This window comes from Dreissena polymorpha, chromosome 15, assembly GCF_020536995.1.
Source record: "Dreissena polymorpha isolate Duluth1 chromosome 15, UMN_Dpol_1.0, whole genome shotgun sequence".
NCBI classification, from domain to species: Eukaryota; Metazoa; Mollusca; class Bivalvia; order Myida; family Dreissenidae; genus Dreissena; species Dreissena polymorpha.
This window is the reverse complement of record NC_068369.1, coordinates 40455942-40478653: the sequence shown is the minus strand read 5'-3', so window position 1 is coordinate 40478653 and position 22712 is coordinate 40455942. Positions and strand designations below refer to the sequence as shown.

Genomic DNA, 22712 nt, shown 5'->3' with positions numbered 1-22712 from the left:
ATTATAACTATTATCATTATAATTATTAGTAGTAGTAGTAGAAGTAGTAGTAGTAGTAGTAGTAGTAGTAGTAGTAGTAGTAGTAGTAGTAGTAGTAGTAGTAGTAGTAGTAGTAGTAGTAGAAGTAGTAGTAGTAGAAGTAGTAGTAGTAGTAGTAGTAGTAGTAGTAGTAGTAGTCGAAGTAGTAGTAGTAGTAGTAGTAGTAGTAGTAGTAGTAGTAGTAGTAGTAGTAGTAGTAGTAGTAGTAGTAGTAGTAGTAGTAGTAGTAGTAGTAGTAGTAGTAGTAGTAGTGGTAGTGGTAGTATGTCTCTGTATGATGATAATTTCTATCGATTAAAAGATACATATACGTAATGAATTGTATGTACCGTTAATAGCACTAATATGGATATGTATTCAAATATAGTTTAACACAGAGGAGGAAAGTGATATTTACTTTAATTATCATAAGAATTTAAACTAAAGGAACGACCTGATTCATTATGTCGGATAACAATATCTGAATATTGCAATATAATATAGTTCATATATACTTACGTATATGAGGTCATGTTCATAACGTTCTCTCAGCGATTTCAGGATGTTTTCTTCGGTCAGATTTTCCAGAGAGGACAGGTCGGAGTTTATCTCCGATGCCATCTCTTTCGTTGCCGATGGAAATCTCGCTTCACATCATCGAAAGTTTACATTTTGTATCGGATGGTATAAGAAAGAAACCTAATAAAATATAATATAATATATATATATATATATATATATATATATATATATATATATATATATATATATATATATATATATATATATATATATATATGAACTTTAGTGTACCTGCAGACACGTTTGTTATGCCTGCCATGGCAATGCTGACTTTTACCATAAATAATTTGTAAGAACATTTATGTGGCAAACTCTCTCTTGCTGTCAAATGGAACTGTCTGTTTGCAAGGTCAATTACATTCTTATTTAGTTGTTTAATCATGATTACGATTACGGAAAGACAAGGATTGATATCTAAAAATAATCTTAATTGCCGTAGAATTAAGTATGCAAGAGGGCACTTTAAGGAATGTTACTTTAATCTCAGTAAAACAATACAAGATTGCAGATCATACAATTGATTCACATACAAAACAATTGTTAAAATTCGAACAATCAATCTGAATAGTGCTATTGAGCATGTCATATCAGGTAACGTAGTCCCTTTGTTCACACCACGTGAGTGATTCGAAATTGGCTGTATAAGATTAGTCAGTAAATTCGTATAATCATGTTCTTACAGCCGAACAAAGAAATCATGGATGTGGTATTAAAACCAGTGCCTTCCAGAGGAAATTTTTCAGGCGGCCCGGGACCGATCGGGGGTGGGTGCGGGAGGGGTATCCCCTCCCTACGTTGATTTTTTTTATTATTTAACGTGTCAATTGACGTTCTGTGGTGCGTTATAAATCTAAGAAAAACAGATATGAAGTGATTAGTTAGGATAAATGTTTACATTGTTTTAAAGTTGTATCCAAATTAAGAGCATCTTAGTTATTTAAAACTCATTATTTTCCCGATATTAAAACTGTCATATCATCCTTTCCACAGGGTCCAGTAAAAAAAAAAATTGTTTATGTAAGAAAAAGGAAAAGGGCACCAACGCAATTCAACTACAGGGCATGCATTATAACGCACTGCTAAACAGTTCATATGTTTATCACCAAAAACTCTGCACAGATTTACAGCAAAATAAATTATCTCGCAATCGGTATCAGTGTCATTCGATTCAACGCAGTATTAAACTGTCCACAGGGCCTCAAACACGAGAAATTGTCCATAATTCGGTCGATGTTGCTAAGCCTGTCCACTTGTGTTAACACTGGAGGAGTCCTGTTAGGCACGTAATCAGCGATTCCCCGATAAATTGTCTATAGCTCCATAAAAAACACATCCAAGGAACACTGTCCACATCAATAACTCGCTCCGTCTCCAAATATTAGCCAAGAAATCAACTCGTTTTCAAACACAATAATTCTACACGTCAAAAGTCGCCATTTGCCGGCTTGGAATCCCGCACTGCGCAGATATTGGAACGCGTTATTTGATTGGTTGAAATTGTAAAAAGTTAAAAGGTAAGATAACAATTGACATATAACTCAAAATGTTAAATCCTATATTATTAGAAAACGATTTAAATATGAAAACGATTTTTGCCACTTAAACTGTGTTGTTTGATATAAACATGGAAAGGGGACCAGCACAGCGTCCTTTGCAGGGAAACATCAGAGTAATAATAGCGGCAAGATTGAAAATTTTGACAGACCTCAAAATGAGTCTTGTAACCTGGTAATGTGAACTTAACAAACAATTTGTCCTTCCCATATTGATTATTTAACCAATTGCCCATGATATAACGTCTTTTCACACCTTTGCGAACAGAGTAGACTCATATCAGGCAATACTGTGCCAAGTGCGGTTTAAGTCAATGCAATACTTAAGCAAAGTGCTGTTAAATTTATATGCAAAACTGAGCTACATGATGTTAAATTTTATGCAAAACTGAGCCAAGTGATGTTAAATTTCTATGAAATACTGAGCTAAGTGATTTATATGCAAAACTGAGCTAAGTGATGTTAAATTCCAATGCAACACTAAGTGCTGTGAACTTAACAAAACTAAGCAATGAATTGGTCGATCTTACGATAATATTAAGTAATGGCTGAATCAACCTATGCCTACCATGCAGAATGTGACCCCCCCCCATATAATTGACCTTTGACCTTGTAGGATGACCTTGATCTTTCACCACACACTATGTGCAGCTCCATGAGATACACATGCATGCCAAATATCAAGTTGCTATCTTTAATATTGCAAAAGTTATGGCCAATGTTAAAGTTTGACACAAACCAACAAACAAACAGACAGGGCAAAAACAAAATGTAACAAGAGCTGTCACCATAGGATGACTTATGCCCCCTATAAACGCTTGATAGAAGTTATGAGTTTTTCTCTAAACCAAAACGCAGTTTTCGAAACCTTGACGCGGACCCTAAGTTCAAGGTCAAGGTCACAGGGGTCAACATTTGTGTGCATATGGAAAGGCCTTGTCCATATACACATGCATACCAAATATAAAGGTTATATCCAAGGGACATGGAAGTTATGAGCATTTTTCAAAACCTAAATGCAGATTTCAAAACCTAAACGCGGACCCGAAGTTCAAGGTCAAGGTCACAGGGGTAAAAATTTGTGTGCTTATGGAAAGGCCTTGTCCATATACACATGCATACTAAATATAAAGGATATATCTCAAGGGACATGGAAGTTATGAGCATTTTTCAAAACCTAAATGCAGATTTCGAAACCTAAACGCGGACCTGAAGTTCAAGGTCAAGGTCACAGGGGTAAAAATGTGTGTGTGTATGGAAAGGCCTTGTCCATATACACATGCATACCAAATATGAAGGTTATATCTCAAGGGACATAGAAGTTATGAGCATTTTTCGAAACCTAAACACAAAGTGTGATGGAAAGACGGACGGACAGACAGACGGACAGTCCGATCACTATATGCCCCCTTTTCTTCGAAAGGGGGCATAAAAATGTGGGTACTTAAGATTTATTTGCTAAAAATGACTTTATAACATAATATTTATAACACAATATGTGGTAAAATACTTAACTAAACACATGAGGATGAATAATCAGAATATTTTGGTAGAATTTGCAGCACACAAATTTAAATTAGCTCTATTATATTGCAGATAGCAATGTAGATCTTGTTTTTTATACACCATAAGAAAACCCAGTGACATAAGAAGAAATAGCTCATTATGAGCATTTTTTTTTCTTTTGTCTCTAGGCTTTCGAATGTCATCAGCCGCAAGATGCAAAAATGCTTCTTCAGAGAGCAAAAAGCTAAACATCATTTATTGTCAGGTCTACATAAATATGATAATTCAAATGGAATGTTACTTAAAAAATATCCAATAATAATAAACATGTAAATCCTATGTTATTACTTATGATATCAATCATTCTAATGAGAACCACCAATATAGGATTAAACTCTTTTCCAAAGGACACATTTTGGACTGTCCCAAATTTAAAGAAGTTGCAGACGACAATTAAAATTATAATGGAATATGAAGAAATAGCTTTGGAAGGGTAGAAAGCATTGTGATAAAAGGAGAAATTGCTCAATATGAGCAATTCCTCGTTTGTTCACAATGATTTCTAGAGTTGTCAGCACCAAACCCGTAAAATCCCGTTATCGTGTGGTAATAGCTTAAACAAAGAATAACAAAAGTTATAAAACAAAAACCTTTTTAACTAAATGGTGTATTTATATTATTATTATCTACTGATGGCATTTTGCACTCGGCAGGAGATGACTTTAAAATTATACTGAGACAAAAGAAAAATTGCTTTTGCAACTTACTTATAATGTCAAACATGAGCAATGTATTATTTTGTCAAAATGTTGATGTATTCCTTATTTCCCAAAGAGTTAAATCTTGTGATTGTTATGTAATGGCTCAAACAAATGACAATATTATTCACATTCTGGACAGCAGAACTTTCTGTTTACTTTTGTGTAATACTTCCATTTTGTTAAACTAAATAACCCACAACACCGTCGATGGTACCACTTGTTACATATATCACAAGCTATCCATTCTTCATTTTCAGTGTAGGCTTTACCACATTTGTAACATGACTCCTCTTCCTCCTCCTCCCTTTCCTCATCACCATCATCATTCTCTGGTGGTTTATCAGTTTTTTCCTGACTTGCAGCTCTTTTAGTCTTTTTCACTGCTGTTTGTGTTTTTAAAGACTTCTTTTTACAAGACACTCCAGATGAACCTGGCTGTTCTGAAGAAGCCAACGCGCCTAGAAAAGTATGATTTGAATGTGTTGAAGCTGATCTTTTTTTTGAAGACACTCCAGATGTGCCGGGCTGTTCTGTAGTAGTAATAGAAATAGGGTTGAGACTTTTGGTTTGTTTGAAATGTGTATTGTGAGCGGTCTTTTTTACTGAAACTTGGATTTGTTTACGGTGTTTCATTTTCTTACGAGTGTTGCAGGACTCCATAAAATCCCACTGAAAACTGCTTCAATAGTATTGAGGATACCTTGTATATGCACTCTCTGTAAAGTGTTCTGATGTTGTCATTTGAAGCTGGGTTTGCATTATTTCCACTACACATTTTATAAAAGCTTGCAAAAAACTGGTTATTTTCCCTAAGGGTTTTAATTACATGATCATGAAGACTATTTCCATGTTTGACCAAGTTTTTTGAACTTAGTTCATTCAATGATGCTGTTACAATACTTTCAAAACAGTGGTAACATTGGTCAGAGATATCTGTCAGACCTCTATTAATATTCTGTTTTCTTGAGGTTTCTGATAGACTTCCTGGATCTTCAGTTACAGCAATCAAATGGTGCTCACTTACTGTCATCTTCTCTAGGAACTCCACCATTACTGACGCTGTGTTAAATTTACTAACGCCCAATGCACTGGTTTGTACATATTCGATTTAACTTGGCACATATAGTTGTATTTGAGCTTGGCAATAGCATAACCACCTACATATCTGATTTTACCTCTGGCTGTTGCATCAAATCCATCTGTAGCTCGTGATGTCATTTTCTGGTTATCTATATATGATAACTGTGCAGCTTCATCTGATAGAAGCAACTGACGAACAGTAGTGCAGAGTTTAAAAATTGCAGAATACAATGCAGGTTTTGTTCCTTTGGAGGAGAGCAGAATTAATGGAAGACACTCACTTTCATACTCTGCTGATGTCATATGACTTTGCCACAGTTTATAAAAAGCAGTTAACTGACACTGTGGAACTGGACTCTCTTTACCTGGTTCGGAAATCACAGTTTGGGCATAAAACTTCATGCAACGGTAATACTGTTGGTTTAAGAAGCATCTAACAATTTGTTCATTATCCATAAAACTTGCAAATATTTCATTCACCATAGACTGTTGTTCAGTAACAGGACATGTGTAACTAAGTTCATTTATTTGTTCCTCTAAGTCAAAGGTGTCTGGAAGAACAACAGCTGTGTGTTCTGCCAAGGAAGAACCAATATTTGCCAAGAGCTCGTCAAACACTGGATCGTCCATGTCATCTTCCGTGTCTAAAATGCCTGTTGCATGTTGCACTGGGCTAGGATTGCTCTGTTGCATCTCAGGATATAAACTGAAAGAGCAAATTAAATATTTGACACATCTCACACAAAAATCATTTAAAGATATAATCCAAAATGTGTCTTTTAACCCATTATCATACAATAATGTGATTTTACGTGTTTGTTTTCGACAACTCTTAGAAGTCGTTGAGGTAACAAAAAAAATTGCTCATGTTGAGCAATTTCTCCGTTTACAACGATGACTTCTACCCTAACAAATCAATGTCTTAATACTCTATTACAATTTAATTTGTCATCTCGAAATTATAATGTGAAAAGGAGAAATTGCTCAAGATAAGTAAATTCTCCATATCTCACAATGATTTCTACCCAAACAATTTCTTCATATCCTATTACATTTGTAATTGTCATGTGTAACTTCTTTCAATTTGGGACTTAAAAAAATATTGTTTGGTATTGAGTTAAAAGACCTGTAGTTTTGCAAATCGTGCAAAGTTTTCGTTTTATTCAAAAATCACTAAACCTTGCAAGAGGTACAAGCATTTTTTATTTGCATAAATAATATAAATAATATTCATCAGGTTTATATTTTTCATATTAAAATGAATTTCATGTAAATCTGATGAATATTATTTTGTGTATGTTCCTCTTGTGTATAAATTTTTATCCTGTTAATCACAAGTATTAAACATTAACCCTTTTCAACTTAGAAGCAAAGTGAAAAGGCTATGTGCAAACAGCATAAAACCAGAACAGCCTGCAAGTAACTCGCAGTTTGTTCAGGTTTTATGCTGTTTGCTGCTCATCCGTTTTTATTTAAATTTCACTTTCAAAGGGACTACAAACACATCAAAATACATATCTAAGTGGTAAGGGGTTAATACTATCTGATACAGAGAAGTCTGTAAATAACTTACAAATAATCAGTAACCGTATATAGTAATCAATATTTTGATCATATAATAAAGGCTGATTTTAGTAATTGTATTATTTAAATCCATAAATTGTTATTGCATTTATGGTGTGTAGTTTAATTTAACCTTCTAAGTTGATTGTGCACATTTTCCCTGTACATGTTTCTAGAGCTTATATGTTTACATCTGACTGATAACTAGGTCAACCCTCAGCAGATTGAACAGCTGTTATCATGCATATAGAGGTCATAATCTTTATAATTTTCCCACGCACTTATGTAAACATTGTCTAGACTACTATGGTGGAAAGTGTATGCAAGAATTTTCAATTGTTGTTATAGGTAAAAGTATAGTATTTTAGTAAAAATATATTACTTTATTTAAGAAGGTTTGTCCTAATGATATCTTGGATGAGTTCAAAAATGGTTCCGGTTGGTTGAAAAACATTGCCGACAAGGGGGCGGGGCATTTTTCCTCATAAAATCTCTTTATAGTTTGTTTATGGGTTTGACACATACTGCTGCTGATGCTGCATTTATGTTCTTTTTCTTTGAAACTGACAGTAGAATCATTTAACCATTTAAACATCAATTAAAAAGATGTTATTCCATTACCAAACAGTTAACCAGTAACGCCATTTTACAAGTTTGTTGCAGACGACTTAAGAAATCGTTATGATGAAAGGAGAATTTTTTCAAGATGAGCAATTCCTTCATTTATAAGAGGGATTTCTACCCTACCAAATCTACTTCTTTATATTACAATTGTATTTGTCATCTGCATCCACGTTCAATTTGAGACAGTCTAAAATGTGTTGTTTGGTAATGGGTTAAACCTTTTCCGTGTTTCCAGTAATTTAACTTGTCAACTGCATCCTCTTTAAAGAAATTGTTTATAAACACATTTTTTTTTTCAGGCTTACACTAAACCTCAAGTTGGGCAATGAGCAAGAGTTCATATCAGCTGAGGTTCTCTTCAACACCTATACCAAAGACACAACATTGGAAAGGAAAAATGACATAAACTGTCTCACGTTGTGTCAGATTCTTCAAAAAGTGTTTAAAGTAGACTCCAAAAGAAAAGTTATAAACAAACAGAAACAGACTGTATACAACCTGCAGTGGAAACCCCAAGACAAATCCAGTAATGAGAAAGTCTTCGATCACTTGGCGTTAACAAATTTGCTACATAACCTGCATTGCCATGTACATCTCATGCCATGCACGTCTGTGAAAGTGAAAATTCCTACCGGCTGGATATGCAATGGAAATGAAGTTGAGAAAGTGGTAGTTTTCAGAAGTGATATGACATTCAACGTGTATATGAGAGGACAAGAGATTGATCTGGAGTCTAATTATATTGCCGGCACTTACTGTCTAACCTGCGAAGGTATTAAGGAAGTATTGGAACAAGTTAATTGCCTCCAGCTATGTCAAGAGATTACTATTAAGAAACATAATTACATACCCCACTCAAACATTCAACAGGAACTGCTTACCAAACAAGGGGATGAAAACATTAACCATAACATTGTGCGATCTAAATTATGCAAACAGTTTGCCATATTGAATGACAGACAAATCCCAAACTGCACAACATGTCAGCGACTTACTATCAAATATCCAGAGAATACGCCAAAACCTTCGGTAGTTGATACACTTAGGAATTTAGTGCCAACAGCTAGTGCTGCTACTTTGACCTTCTTAGCTTCACAGGTAAACAATGCACAAAACAAATGCAGCAATCAAAACAGATGGGACAGCACAACTATAAATGAATGTCTGCAACTTTTCACTAGAAGTCCAGAAGGATATAAAAGCCTAAGGAAATCTGAAGTGCTGCTTCTAACAAGTCCCTCACTTCTATTACTTTACAAAAACAGCATACAACAAAGTCCAGGGTTTCATGAAAACATCTTCAGGTGGATGTATGAGGAAGCAAACAGGATGGATATTCCAACAGAGGGTCGTATTGGAGGGATTCTCCTTGACGAGATGACCATTCAAGAGAAAATTGAAATTGTTAGACAAGGGGACAGCTTGTCCATGATTGGTTTTGTAGACCTTGGAGTTGAAAGCCAAGCTGTTGACTCATTGAAATCTGGAACTTGTACGAAAAAACTAGGAACTCACATTTTACAAATGATGTTCATGGGGCTGTCTGGATTTAGATTTCCATTTGCTTATTTTGTAAGCCATTCACTGTCTGCAAGCCATCTGTATATATTGTTCTGGGAGGCAATGAACAAACTGCAAGATTTTGATTTCAGTGTGAAATATGTCTGCATGGATGGCGCTGTTAACAATCGATCATTCATGCACATTCATTTTCCTGATAAGCAACCTGCAATCCACAACATGACATCAAAATGTCCAAGTGATCCATCGCAACATATTATATTCTTAATAGATCCATCTCACACTTTCAAGAAAATCAGAAACAACGTTATCAAGAGTGGAAATTCAACTGGTCATACCAGGCTTTTTCTTCTTTCATCTGGAGCAACAATTCAATGGTCAATGTGGATTAATGCATATAAATGGGACTGTCAAAACCCAATACAAACTCACTATAAACTTACAAATGAACACATTTATCCCAGTAATACTTCAAAAATGAGAAACAAGCTTGCAGAGGATGTGCTGGACTCTGAAATACTTAATCTTATGCTTGCATACAAGGACAGTTTGGGAGAAAAAGGCAGTGAGTTAGATGGTGCCATAGAATTCCTCAAAAACACATCTAAGTTTATAAGTGTATATAGAGATAAACGCCCTGTACATTTGTTAGAAGACCAAAGGCTAAAGGACCTCAAAGAAATACAGGCATGGTTCAATGACTGGAAAACCCATTCCTATGGCAGCAAAGTCAAACCTGGAAAAGGTAGTGAACAAATGTCTGAGCAGTGCATGGAGGACCTACAGTCAACAATAATTGGTTTCTTACAGCTATGTTGTACCATATCCCATGAAATCAGTGGTTGGTCAGTAGTACCAGCAATGATCAACTCCGACCCCATCGAGAACCACTTCTGTCAACAACGTGGCAAATTCAACGGATTAAATACAAATCCTACAGCTCTTCAATATCAGCGGAATGCAAATAGTGTAATACTCGGACAATCGGCATTATCTAAGAAAAGTAACACTGGGGGAATAAGCTCAAAATGTCAAAACTTCAAACATTCTATAAAGCAGTTGGATTCAACAAACAGTCGCAAGAGAAGAGTTAGTAAACAAAGCCAAAGTACACAGCCCTTAAAAGTGATCAGAATGTGATTGAATTTTGGTTTTTAGACCAGTTTTAACATTGTTTAAGTCATATAATGGCGGTCGGCAGAGCTCCAGATAAGGGTCGTATTTTCGTATTTACGAATTATTTTCAAGTCCGTTACGTATTTATTTTAAAATCTTCTCGTACCATTAAGAATTACAAAATCAAGTTACGAATATTATTTTTACATCGGTTCGTATCGATCTTTATTGATTTCTTTTCCCGTATTAAAGATCTTTGCGGTGCTTATTTAGAATGGTTATCGGGTTTGTTTAACAAAGCGCATTTTTTCCAATAAAAGCGGCTTATACAGTCTATCTGTCAAAAACAATGGCGGCGCCCAGAGAGCGTCCTAAAAAACTGCAAAGCGTCCAAAAACACGCTTTTAACATATTGTACGCAAAGTGAGCCGAAGTTAAATGTTTAGAAAGACATTATAGAAAAGATCTTATATGATGCTGTATGTTCAGTTTCCGACACAGTCGGAAAAGCTAAACAAAAAACGCGACACGACGGGTCCAAACTTAAACACAAAAAAACAACATTGAACGAGTGGAAGGGACAAGTCCCGTGGCTAATTGTTGAAAAGATTGAAGGGGAGACCCGTTTTAATTGTGAAATATGTAAACATTCATCTAAGGCATGCAATCTAAGCACAGTTTGGGCATATGAAGGTATTTGAAAAATAAAATTGTATAATACTGAAAAGACACTGTTGAACTCGTATAAATAAAGTTGCTAGTATGTTTATTTTGATTTTTTTTTTCATGAAAATAACCATTTTTATTAATGTTTAGGTCATTTATAAAAAATAAGAATTATTTTCCAAAACTTAGTAGTAACGTTAAGAATAAAATTTCAGAGTTAAGAATTCTTTTTGAAAATCTGGTAGTAATTTAAGAATTTCACAAAACCTTATCTGGAGCTCTGGGTCGGTGTATTATCTCACCAGTACTGCACAATATTCTGCAAAATAGATACTGTTTAATACTCACCAATCTACCAAATTCCGACAGCATGAACAGTCATCAATAAATGGACTGCCTTCTTGGGCTACAAAATCAGTGACAACTTGTGTTTGTGGTATCACAGCATCCTGGGAGAAGTTCACGATTCTCTAACCTTCTATAGACCTGGCACGACCAATTGCCCCACCCAACTGACCAGACTGGAATATATGCCGGCAGTTTACTTCAACCCTGGAAAAAACAATGATGTAACACATGACATGTAAGTTATTATGTTAAAGTGTGTGGTGCTATTATGGTACTCTAAACAGGTGTTCATTTCATGTTCATAAATATGGCCCCATTTCCCTTCTGAGAAAGCATACATGTATTACTCTCCCATACATTTGACAATTGAACAAACATAATCAAATTTTTCCCTCATAATGGCCTCAACAACATTCCCCTAACACAAAAAACAAATGAGTTGATATTCTTAAAAAATAACATATAAACTGTCTGATCTGGATCTATTTAATTGTGGAGAGGCATCAAAAGTGGTATCTCTCAGAGAAAGGCTTAAATTTTTGTTTTGTAATCTTGGAAATAAAATTACCTGTCTAGTGACATGCCCTGGGATTTTTGAATTGTCATGCCATAGCTGAGCTTCAGTGGAAACTGGTATCTGTCACAAATGTTATGTCCAGTAGTCGGGTCAAAAACTGAAGAGTATAAACATATAAAACATGTCAAAGATTAAATTTTCTCCAAGGCATTTTCATTTTTTTTTAAAGAAGGTGGCTACAGCAGTGTATACCCTAAAAAGAGAGATATTCTATACAGGTGTTCTCTTTGATCTGGATCTTCACTGGTTGCAATAGTACATTGAGTATCATTATGCTGCAAACAGTGGTAAAACAAATATTTTGGGTTTCTTTTAACCCTTTACCGCTTAGATACGTATGCTCACACATTTGAAGTCATTTAGAAAGTAAATTTAATTAAAGACCTTTCTTATTATATTCAAGTTTAAAAGCTTCATTTCCAACCCTTAGATACTGTTGAGCAGCAAAAAGCATAAAACCTGAACAGACTGCGAGTTACTCGCAGGCTGTTCTGGTTTTATGCTGGTTGCAAAAGCCATTTGCACTTCTGAGTGGGAAAGGGTAAAATCAGCTAAAGTAATAAATATTATATCTAAAAGTTTTCCAAAGCTTCTGATTATAAGTTATACAATTTAATTCTTTTCTCCACTGAAAATTACTCTTTAATTAACTTCTTTCCATTTGCTTTAATTGTCAAAGTAATTATTTTCTTAATGTGAGAGGCCAGGACTCTTCCATTAAAAAAAACCTGATCTGTGTCTACCTTTAGTGCAAAGTAAATTTTGGCATTTTTTTATATAATGCAAACAGTGAAAATGTACTCCTTAAGTGAAATAAGCTTACTTGCAAGCATGCATTTTATGCTAATTAAAACATACTTGTGAAAGCACATCGAAGGATAGTGGCCACTTCATGTAACATAGGGAAGAAAACATGGACAGCATCCTCTCTGGTGTCTCGAACCTCACCCTGCAGCCCATTCATAAGTCTGTCAGACAGATTCTTTAGTAGCATTACCCTGCAACCGATCTGTAAAAAAGTATTAATAACATTCTAATGAATTTATAGACGAGTCATTTTTTTCAAAACCTACTACAGAACCACAGGGGCCAGTAACAAAAAATGGGTACTGTATGTAAGAAAAAGATTATGTACAGTTCCCATTTCTTTTTGACTGGCCTCTGTGTACAGAACCTAATAATCTTAAAACATGAGAAATAATTGGTATTGCTTTCATTTTAAATAAATGAATTTGGAATGGTGCATACCTAGATGAGAAGGCAATTAGGGCAAATAGTTGTGGATACATGTGCACTAGACTTATTGAAACTTGTATGAGGTTTAGAAATTGAGTCCACAGTACATGGCTGCCTCCACTGAACAGCCATTGTCACAAAAGCCTTTACAAATAACCATACCCCTCAAGCATATTTATTTGCTATTAATATATAATTAATTAAAATGTAATTCTAGAGTACTTAAAAAGCACATAATCCCCATAAGTTGTATCGTTCACTATAACTTGTTATAGAATATAATGTTCATATTTATAATCAAACAGAGTAGGCCTGTGTCTTACAGCACATGTAGGAGCTCCCTAAGATTGGTCATCTTTGCAAGTTAATTGTAAAGGATTATTTGTTCTTTATTTTTGTGATTATTACCTTTAACCATAATGTTGGTGGTACCACCAAAGTGTTCAGGGCTCGTTCATCTCCTTTATCTGTGGATTGGAAGGAATACATTTGGCCGTCAAGGTCCATGATTCGACTTCTGTTGTGAAGGTCCACCAATATGTTGGTTGCATATAGCTTCACCAATTTACCATCCTCTTGTGGCAATTCCCGGGCTAGAGAAGTTATTAGCTTCTGACTGTCATTACTGAGTTGCCCTAAAGATAACTCTCTGATGAGGCTTATGAGAGATTCGTCTCTCTGTCTAAACACAGAATCTAAAAATATGCTGTGTGGTGGCCAAAATTTGCTGGTAAAGGCAAACTCACCGAGGTCCTCATATCTTAAATTTCTTACTGGTGGAAGTTGCAAAAAATCACCAACAACTATTATCTGTATGTTACCAAATGTGTGGCTTGTATCCTTTATTCGCAAAACTGTTTCAAGCATATCAAACATTCTTCTGCTGAACATGGAAATCTCATCAATTATTAAGATATCTGTTGACAAAATTCTGTTTCGTGCAGGTATTAATCTGTCATCAGTTGCCATCATCCCCCTTAATTTTATACTACACATCCTGCCATCCCGAACTCCACACCACTTGTGAATTGCCATGGGCTTCAACACCTGAAAGCGAAAGGTCATTAAATTAATATTGTGATGGTCCCCATGCATTTTTTGTTTCTGTGTGGAGGGAGATGCCCATTTTACGCACTAACAGCTGAAAACTGATGCGATTGTGAAAAAAAGGTGAAATTGCTCGTCTTGAGCGATATCCCATTTTGTCACAATTGTTTTGCTGCACTAGCTTCGTAAACATGTTCTTTTTTTAAAAGCGTTGTCTGCTGGTACTTTAAAATTTGGTCACTTCCAAAATTCTGCATGGGATGGGATGGGAAGGTTTAGGATCCATTTCTTTCCTTTAAATACTAAGTAAAAATTCTGGATTGTGGTTATTAAAAAAGGAGCATCGCTTGAGTTACATGAAATATATTTTTTAGTTAATTCCATGCAAAACAAACCAAGAATAAAATCTAATGACACCATATAATATATTTATATATATTTGAAACAAAATCCTTGTGTTGTATTTGTATATTTAAATATAAAAGTTAAAGAAAAAACTGCTTCATCTTCATGAACTTAGTTTTTTTAACCAGGTTATTAGATTGGCGATGTCGGCTTGCGGGCTGGCTGGCGGGCAGGCGAAACAAGGTTGTCTGCGCCATTACTTTGTTGTTTATTGTCAGATTTTAAAATCATTTGGCACATGTGTTTACCATTATTAGAAAGTGTGTCATGCGAAAGAATTACGTTGATATCTCCAAGGTCAAGGTAACAATTTGAGTTTGAAGGTCAAAAATGGCCATAAATGAGCTTGTCCGGGCCATAACTTTGTCGTTCATTGTCAGATTGTAAAATCATTTCGCACATTTGTTCATTAGACGGTGCGTCACGCGAAAGAATTACGTTGATATTTCCAAGGTCAAGGTCACAATTTGAGTTTGAAGGTCAAATTTGAACTGAAAACCTAGTTTTGTGACATTTTAGTCCCTTGTTTATTTTATTTACTAGAGCTTTCACTAATTTACAACAGATCGTCAGGTGTTTTTTCCATATATATGTACCCTTTCTATACATGTTAAAGAACTTGATGAAATCACACTTGTCGTTTCTGTTAAATAAGTTAAATTATGTTTTGCAGTCAAATCACTAAATCAACATACCGGTGAGAAATTGCTGCAAGCAACACCTGTCGTGCATGTTAATGCGACCGATTTGCGTTCATTCTCCGCCCATTGCATTATATGGGTTACGAGCGTAGACTTGCCGCACCCAGCCTGACCGCCGATGTAAACAGTGTGGCCTGCTTTGACCATTGAGAGGGCCAAATTCTGTTTTGCAGTCCAATACGTCTGCTGTTCCATGGCTGCATCCATTTCCCGCGATATGTCAAAGTTTTTAATCTAACGAAGTACTCAGAAGAGTTCCAAATGAAATCGACCAATAAAAACTCACCGTTTAGGCTGCGTTCGTCTCAGCATTCACTGCGGGATAGCAGACCGGCAAATGGCGTCTTTTGACGTTCAGAATTATTGTGTGTGAAAACGAGTTGATTTCTTGGTTAATATTCGGCGACCGAGCAAGTTATTGACGTGGACAGTGTTTCTTGGATGTGTTTTATATGGAGCTATTGACAATTTATCGGGAAATCGCTTATTACGTGCCCAACAGGACTCGTCCAGTGTAAACACAAGTGGACAGGCTTAGCTACATCGACCGAATCTTGGACAATTTCTCGTGTTTGAGGCCATGTGGACATTATAATACTGCGTCGAATCGAATGACACTGGTACCGTTAGAGAGATAATTTATTTTGCTGTAAAACTGTGCAGAGTTTTTGATGATAAACATATGAATTGTGTAGTAGTGCCTTGGAATTCATGTCCAGTAGTTGAATTGCGTTGGTGCCCTTTTCCTTTCTCTTACATAAACAATTTTTTTTTACTGGACCCTGTGATCCTTTCCGAGCTCTTTTTCAGATAGACGACGAAGGCTAACAACAACTAAGTTAGAAAACTGTCGTTATAGCAGTTGCTTCCCTTTGATAACAAAGATACAAAGTCAAGCTGCTGCAACGATCGGGAACGTTCTATTAATGACTGATTTAGCACCAAGCTCACGTTTCTGTCACACTGATACTTAACTTTGCATGCTGTGCCCCCTATTCTCGGACATATAAAGAAACGTTGTGTTATCTGAGTAAATGTGTTTTTACTGTTTTTTTACATTATGCTAACTTCTTCGAAGTCTTTTGTTTGACTTCTCGCGTTCACTGTGTTCGGTGTGTGTCGGTAATGTGTGCAACAAAGACATTGTGTACACACCGGTCTAACTGACCTGTGTACTAACGCGCACGGAATTTTGGGTAGCACTTCTTTTACAAGTGAAAAGTAAAAGCGAAAGTAAGTCAAGTAATCGTGCTTCTGAAAATCGCTATCAGTCTGAATAGAGATTCATAATCGCATTTAAACATACTAAATAACATTTCTTTAAACAACATTCCATTTTAAACACATATTAAACACCGTTATTCTCATTATAGAAAAATATTCATTCCTACGCGGAACTATTTTGACGGAAGCACAAATCTCCAAATCAGGGCCAATTAGAAGTATAAACAGGTGCACAAATTCAAACGTGAGATTGTGGGTGTGAAACATCTAGATAGCGTCTTGGTTTCAAATGGGTTAATAAATAAACGATTACGTGACTGTCAAACTTTATTGAAGCGATGGACATTAATAATAATTATATTAACAGAAACACATATTATTTACGGTGGTTAACCGGACATCACTAATAATATATCAATATACTAATATATTATCAACACGGGAAATTCAATAATAAGCATCGGGTGTCTTCATACAGCATCCGTCTTGTTGGCTGCAGACCTGCATTACAATCTTATAACAGAAATGATAACATAGATGATGAACGTTTGCAAAACATAAGCAGTATCAATTAAATATTAAGCAACATAAATTGAAAACATATTTAAGTGCACATGGACATTGATTGTGGCAGGGGTGTCCCCACTGAACTTTCGTTTAACACTTGACGTGATGTGTGCGCATAGTTTTCTGTTCGTTCTATGACAGTGACCAATCGACAACTGAATGTAAATTTAGAGTTCACGCAACATGTTCATGTACTTGTAAGCCATTTTCTGAACACGGGAAAGTGAAAGTGTTATTTTAACTATTTGTTTGTATTTAAAAGGTCAAAATCAATTATATCTTGTGTCGTCTGTGCATGTTTCTTTGGTTTTCATTTCTATTTTAGCTCATCTTATGCAAATAAATATCGTTATTTTCATTGTTTTCAATCAAGTCTCGTTTCCGAGATCATCTCTGGGATTTAACTGTGTAAGCTACTTCGTTGTGCTTAGTGACTAACAATATCATTGTTCCGACAGATGACACGCGCTGATCTAAATTTTGGATGTTATAATACACAAGCTGTTGGATGTTATAGGCCCCCTTACGATACCTTAATTACGTAACCTAGCAATAAATCGATGATTGAGACAAAGACCTAAAGATAACATACAACTTGTACAAAGTTGGTACAAATTTTATCTTATACCCGATTGTACACACCTGTCGTCAAACGTGCTTTGGTTCATTGTGAAAACCTTTGTCATTTTTCATACAAACATAACATCTCCTTCAGTTCGCTAATTGATCCGACAATTAACACGCGCGTGAAATGTTTGTTTTTTTTCTTTTCGCGAAATCCTAGTCCATGACACTTAGAGCTTTTATTAATTACCAATAGAAAAAAAACTTGGTTACAAACAAAACTTTAATAACCTATAACTAATGAATAAGATCTAAATAAAAATTAGAGAATTAAACAAATGAAAAAATCCACAGAATCAATATTGAAATAAGACTAACTGAAACCGTTTTTGGATCGAACGATCATAGCATTTATTATTCTGTAATGTTGTTTTTATCAGAGACCTAGATCTATGTGTCCACACATATCTATCCGTTTTGAAATAATATTATTTTATAAGGTTTTAAATGTTTGAATTAAAAATGTATACAAGAAAATTTTATCAGCAAAAGCCTTTCAAATAAAGTATTCAACGGCATTCTCACCGCGATTTGGAAATTCTTATAGCGCTATTACTTCAACGATCGCGGCATTATAAATTCTTAATTTAGGTTAATAGAATCGAGATTTTGTAAAAGCTTATTTTATAAAAATCGGATCATTATTGACCAAGTTACAGCCGCCTTTCTATAGCGCCGTAACATTTTCGCATAACTTTGCTCGATAATCGTAGCCGTTGCTACTGGACACGTCGCTATCTTATCGCAATCGTGATACATCGGCTATCTTCGGACTCCTCCGATTGATTTATGGAATAAATCGTCTGCTGATCCAAAGTGTTCTTATCAGTTTCTCGACCACGTGACCCCGCCGCGAGATAGCCCGATAAGGCGCGAAGTTTCCAATCTTTGTATTCTATAGGTCTTTGATTGAGACGACAGGCGTTCGCAAACTTTGAATAATCGCCAGAATGGGTAATTGCAGTTACTGATAAAACACACAGGTCGGAAAATTTCAAGCGCCCCGGGAACTCTGATTTCGAAATTCAAGCGCCCCGGTAAGGGGAAATGGCTTGGGGAAAACCCTGGACTTTAAAACGTAAACTAGAAAAATGGCGCGGCAGAGGCCGACGCGTATCCCCACGCCGCAAAGATGTTATATTAAAAGGCAATTTTGGGTGTGCAAGGCCTATATTGGTGGGGCCCCGGGGTGGGTTATGTGGACATGGATGGTCGAGATAGACCGTATTCGTACTTGCTCATAGCTACCATGTGTGTAAGCTTCAAGGTTCTAGTGCTAATAGTGTAGGAGGAGATAGTGGCCAGGACGGACGGATAGAAAGCGGAGATCAATATAATATCCCCACGCTTTTAAAAGCGTGGGGATAAAAAAGAGAATCATGTTTCAATAACCAGCTGTATACAGACAATATTATAGCAATCAAATACATATATTCCAACTTTTTCATATTCATGTGTCTGCAATAATATATATTTTAATAACATGAAAATTCAAGGCAATGCAGTGATATAAGTTTCGTTAAATACTATATTATAAACTATATTATAAACTATAAATATTGTACTAAATCAAGTACATTTTGAATGAGAAAAAAACTGACTAAGTGGTATATGGTGCATCTGAATGATTGGAATATATTGAGCAACTTACAATAATTTAGGCTAAATTTGTATCTCTTTTAAAACTGAACTCGTATAAGTAAAACAAAAGTAAGTACTTACAAGTAAAACTATGTATTCCTATTTCTTCATTAAGTAGTGGAACGCACAGGCAAACGACTATTCGAGTATTTTGTCTATGGAAGGTTTTGTTTTAACAAACAAACATTAAACATATGAAAAATAACTTTCCCATTCACAATTTGCGGTGCATGCACCACTAGTGATACATGTATAGCTTCTCGAATACTCTTTAATGGGTGCAGTTCACTCTGCAGCGGTCTACGGGCTGAAATATGCGGGTGTCAAATTGCGTTTTCCAAAGAGGAAGTTTAAGCGGATTACTAGTAATCTGAATGGCTCAATGGGGAAGCGGACAACGACAACAAGCGAGGCATGGTATTGTAATGCGCATGTGGGGGATAGAGGGTTAGGTTTATGGTTAGGGTTAGTGTTAGGGGTCGGGTTAGGGTTAGGATAAGCCTTAACCCATACCTTAACCCTAACCCGACCCCTAACACTATCCCTAACCTAACCATAACCCAGGGCTATCTCCCCTATACCATGCCTCGCTCGTTGTAATTGTCCGGTATCCGGACAATCGCTCCTACGGACAATCGCTCCTACGCTAAATTTGACAGAGCGGACAGTCGCTCCTACGATGTTTTGATAGGGCGGACAGTCGCTCCTTCGATGTTTTGACAGGGCGGACAGTCGCTCCTACATTATTTTGCCAACCCGGACAATCGCTACTACATTCTTTTGTCAACCCGGACAGTCGCTCCTACATTATTTTGACTCCACGGCAATATGTAGTATGCGCCGATCAAAGGCTATCACCTATAATTTACCGACAATTAAAATTACCGACTTGTTAAACGCAAGCAGATTCAACATGAGCCGATCAATGTGATTTTAATTAATTAATTTACTTATTTAGAAACTATGTTAGAGTTTGTCGATTTTTTAAATGTAATTAAGCAAATTGTGAAAACAATATGTTTATATTGTAATGTCCCACACCTTCAAATTCACTTCCAACATGGAACTAACGAACAAACGCGGTCAGTGTGTGCTATGCTTAGACGGTCACTCGTATTCAAAGAAGCATACGTCAAAGTCTTCAATACGATGGGTATGCAGTAAAAGTCGTTCCGATTCCTGCAGGGGTTCGCTAATAACAGATCTCAGTGTAAGTCGACATATTAAAATAATTTTATAATGTATACATATAACATTTTATAAATATATTACAATTTAACACATATAAAAAATTCGTGCAGTAACACTTGAACACAATAATAATAATTGAAATGCCGATTAAGAAATCGTTCAGTACGTGTCATATATCAATAGGTCAAATGTGTTAACAATGACCTAACCAAGTGTTTACTTACATTAATTAACTTAAATGTGACGCCAGTCTGTAATCTTTATTCACGGTTCGCACATCATAGGTGTCAGAGTGGTCATGATACTACCATTGTTGATATAGCAATTATTGAAGTAATGATATTTATTGAAAGATTGTACTTGAAAAAGATGTTTGCGTATTATTAAGACTTTTTTATTGTTGCTACCTAATTTGCCAGAAACACATGTTTTAAATTGAATTTCATTGTTATATAAATACTATTGCTTTGCTATTATATAAATCTAACTTCTGATTTCAGGTAACACCAGTTAACGGTACAGATCCTCATTCGCACGAAGCAGATCATCACATGATTGAGGCGAGCAAATTACGATTTGAAATATGTTTATTAATGTAAATATGTGATATAAATCGAGCTGTGTGTAAAAATGTACACATGTGTTTTCTTTCGTCTGTATGCGCTTTCGTTTGCGTATTTTGTGGGTTTATATGATTATAAATGCCATATAAACGTCATATCATAAATACAAATGAAATAAGGAACATTTCATATATGCGGTTTTCATGTTTATTCCATTCGCAAAATGGCACCTTTTCCAATAAATGTAATGTAGGAACGAATGTTCCATGTTGAGTCTGCTTACTTAACAAGTCGGTTATTTTAATTGTCGGTTAATTATAGGTGTTAGCTTTTGATCGGCCTATACTACGTTTTGCCGTGGATTAAAAATAATGTAGGAGCGACTGTCCGGGTTAACAAAAGAATGTAGTAGCGATTGTCCGGGTTGGCAAAATAATGTAGGAGCGACTGTCCGCCCTGTCAAAACATCGTAGGAGCGACTGTCCGCCCTGTCAAAACATCGTGGGAGCGACTGTCCGCCCTGTCAAAACATCGTGGGAGCGACTGTCCGCCCTGTCAAAACATCGTGGGAGCGACTGTCCGCCCTGTCAAAACATCGTAGGAGCGACTGTCCGCCCTGTCAAATTTAGCGTAGGAGCGACTGTCCGCCCTGTCAAAACATCGTGGGAGCGACTGTCCGCCCTGTCAAAACATCGTGGGAGCGACTGTCCGCCCTGTCAAAACATCGTAGGAGCGACTGTCCGCCCTGTCAAAACATCGTAGGAGCGACTGTCCGCCCTGTCAAATTTAGCGTAGGAGCGATTGTCCGGGATTCTAATTGTCCTCTTCCCGACTCAATGTCGGATTCTTGCAAGTAGGTATTTTTTCTCATATTTCCGATATTACTTTTCAAAGCGATATAATGCACATATAATGTTTGGAATTTTTAATAAATGGGAGGGGGGGGGGTCACGTTTGAACTTGACCGAGGTAACCGATAATAGTCAAATACTTCCTCACGCGGCTTATAATGTAGAAAACATAGACTTCCAGTACTATGCTTCAACAGTTTAATCTACTTGTTTGTTCCCAAATTGTCTAAAAGTATACGCTCGATTGCATACTTTTCTTGTGTGTTTTTTTGTGAATGGGTTTAATTGAGGTTTCACTTCTCATTCTGCTGTAAACCTGTTTGATAAATTATTGTTTGTGATTGATTTTCGAGAAATATTTCAGAACAAAAATCATACCATTGTGAAGAAAAAATAACACTATAATACATTTTATTAGATAATTTTTAACATTACATTTACGCAACGCAAGCACACATACCATGTTCGATTATAAGTAACTGATGTTGCAACATATAAACATGTTTCGTCATACTCTTGGGGACTTGTCTAGCGCAACACGTATTCGAATCAATATAGCTCCCTTATTTAATAACGGATTTTGTTGAACTTTGGACTCATACTGATTCAATACGTATCTAAAATTTTATATAAATTTAATTGAAATTGATCAACATTAAAATATCAAACATAACAAATTAAAATCATTGAAAAAGTACAATTCTCAAAATCGAACATCGTAAAATAATTATTTGAAAAGTAAAACGC

At 35.8% G+C, this 22712-nt stretch overlaps 2 protein-coding genes and 1 long non-coding RNA gene across 3 annotated transcripts in view; all 3 read right to left on the bottom strand.

The window, feature by feature from the left end:
• LOC127859936 (uncharacterized) overlaps positions 1–659 on the bottom strand; it is a 155372-nt gene extending 154713 nt beyond the window's left edge. Inside the window, exon 1 of the mRNA XM_052397571.1 lies at positions 538–659. Coding sequence (XP_052253531.1) covers positions 538–639 — 102 coding nt within the window. The 5' untranslated portion in view covers positions 640–659. The remainder of the gene's footprint in view (positions 1–537) is intronic.
• Positions 660–5495: 4836 nt separating this feature from the next.
• On the bottom strand, positions 5496–12015 carry LOC127860704 (uncharacterized). Its single transcript, XR_008039898.1, has 3 exons — positions 11907–12015; positions 11339–11542; positions 5496–6206 (listed from the first exon to the last, which is right to left on the bottom strand). It is a non-coding gene; the product is annotated as an uncharacterized LOC127860704 (long non-coding RNA).
• Positions 12016–12091: 76 nt separating this feature from the next.
• LOC127859706 (uncharacterized) lies at positions 12092–15511 on the bottom strand. The gene is made up of 4 exons (XM_052397214.1): positions 15389–15511; positions 13560–14198; positions 12774–12924; positions 12092–12108 (listed from the first exon to the last, which is right to left on the bottom strand). The coding sequence occupies exons 1-4, from the start codon at positions 15509–15511 to the stop codon at positions 12092–12094; spliced, it is 930 nt and encodes a 309-aa protein (XP_052253174.1).
• Between the last annotated feature and the right edge of the window lie 7201 nt (positions 15512–22712).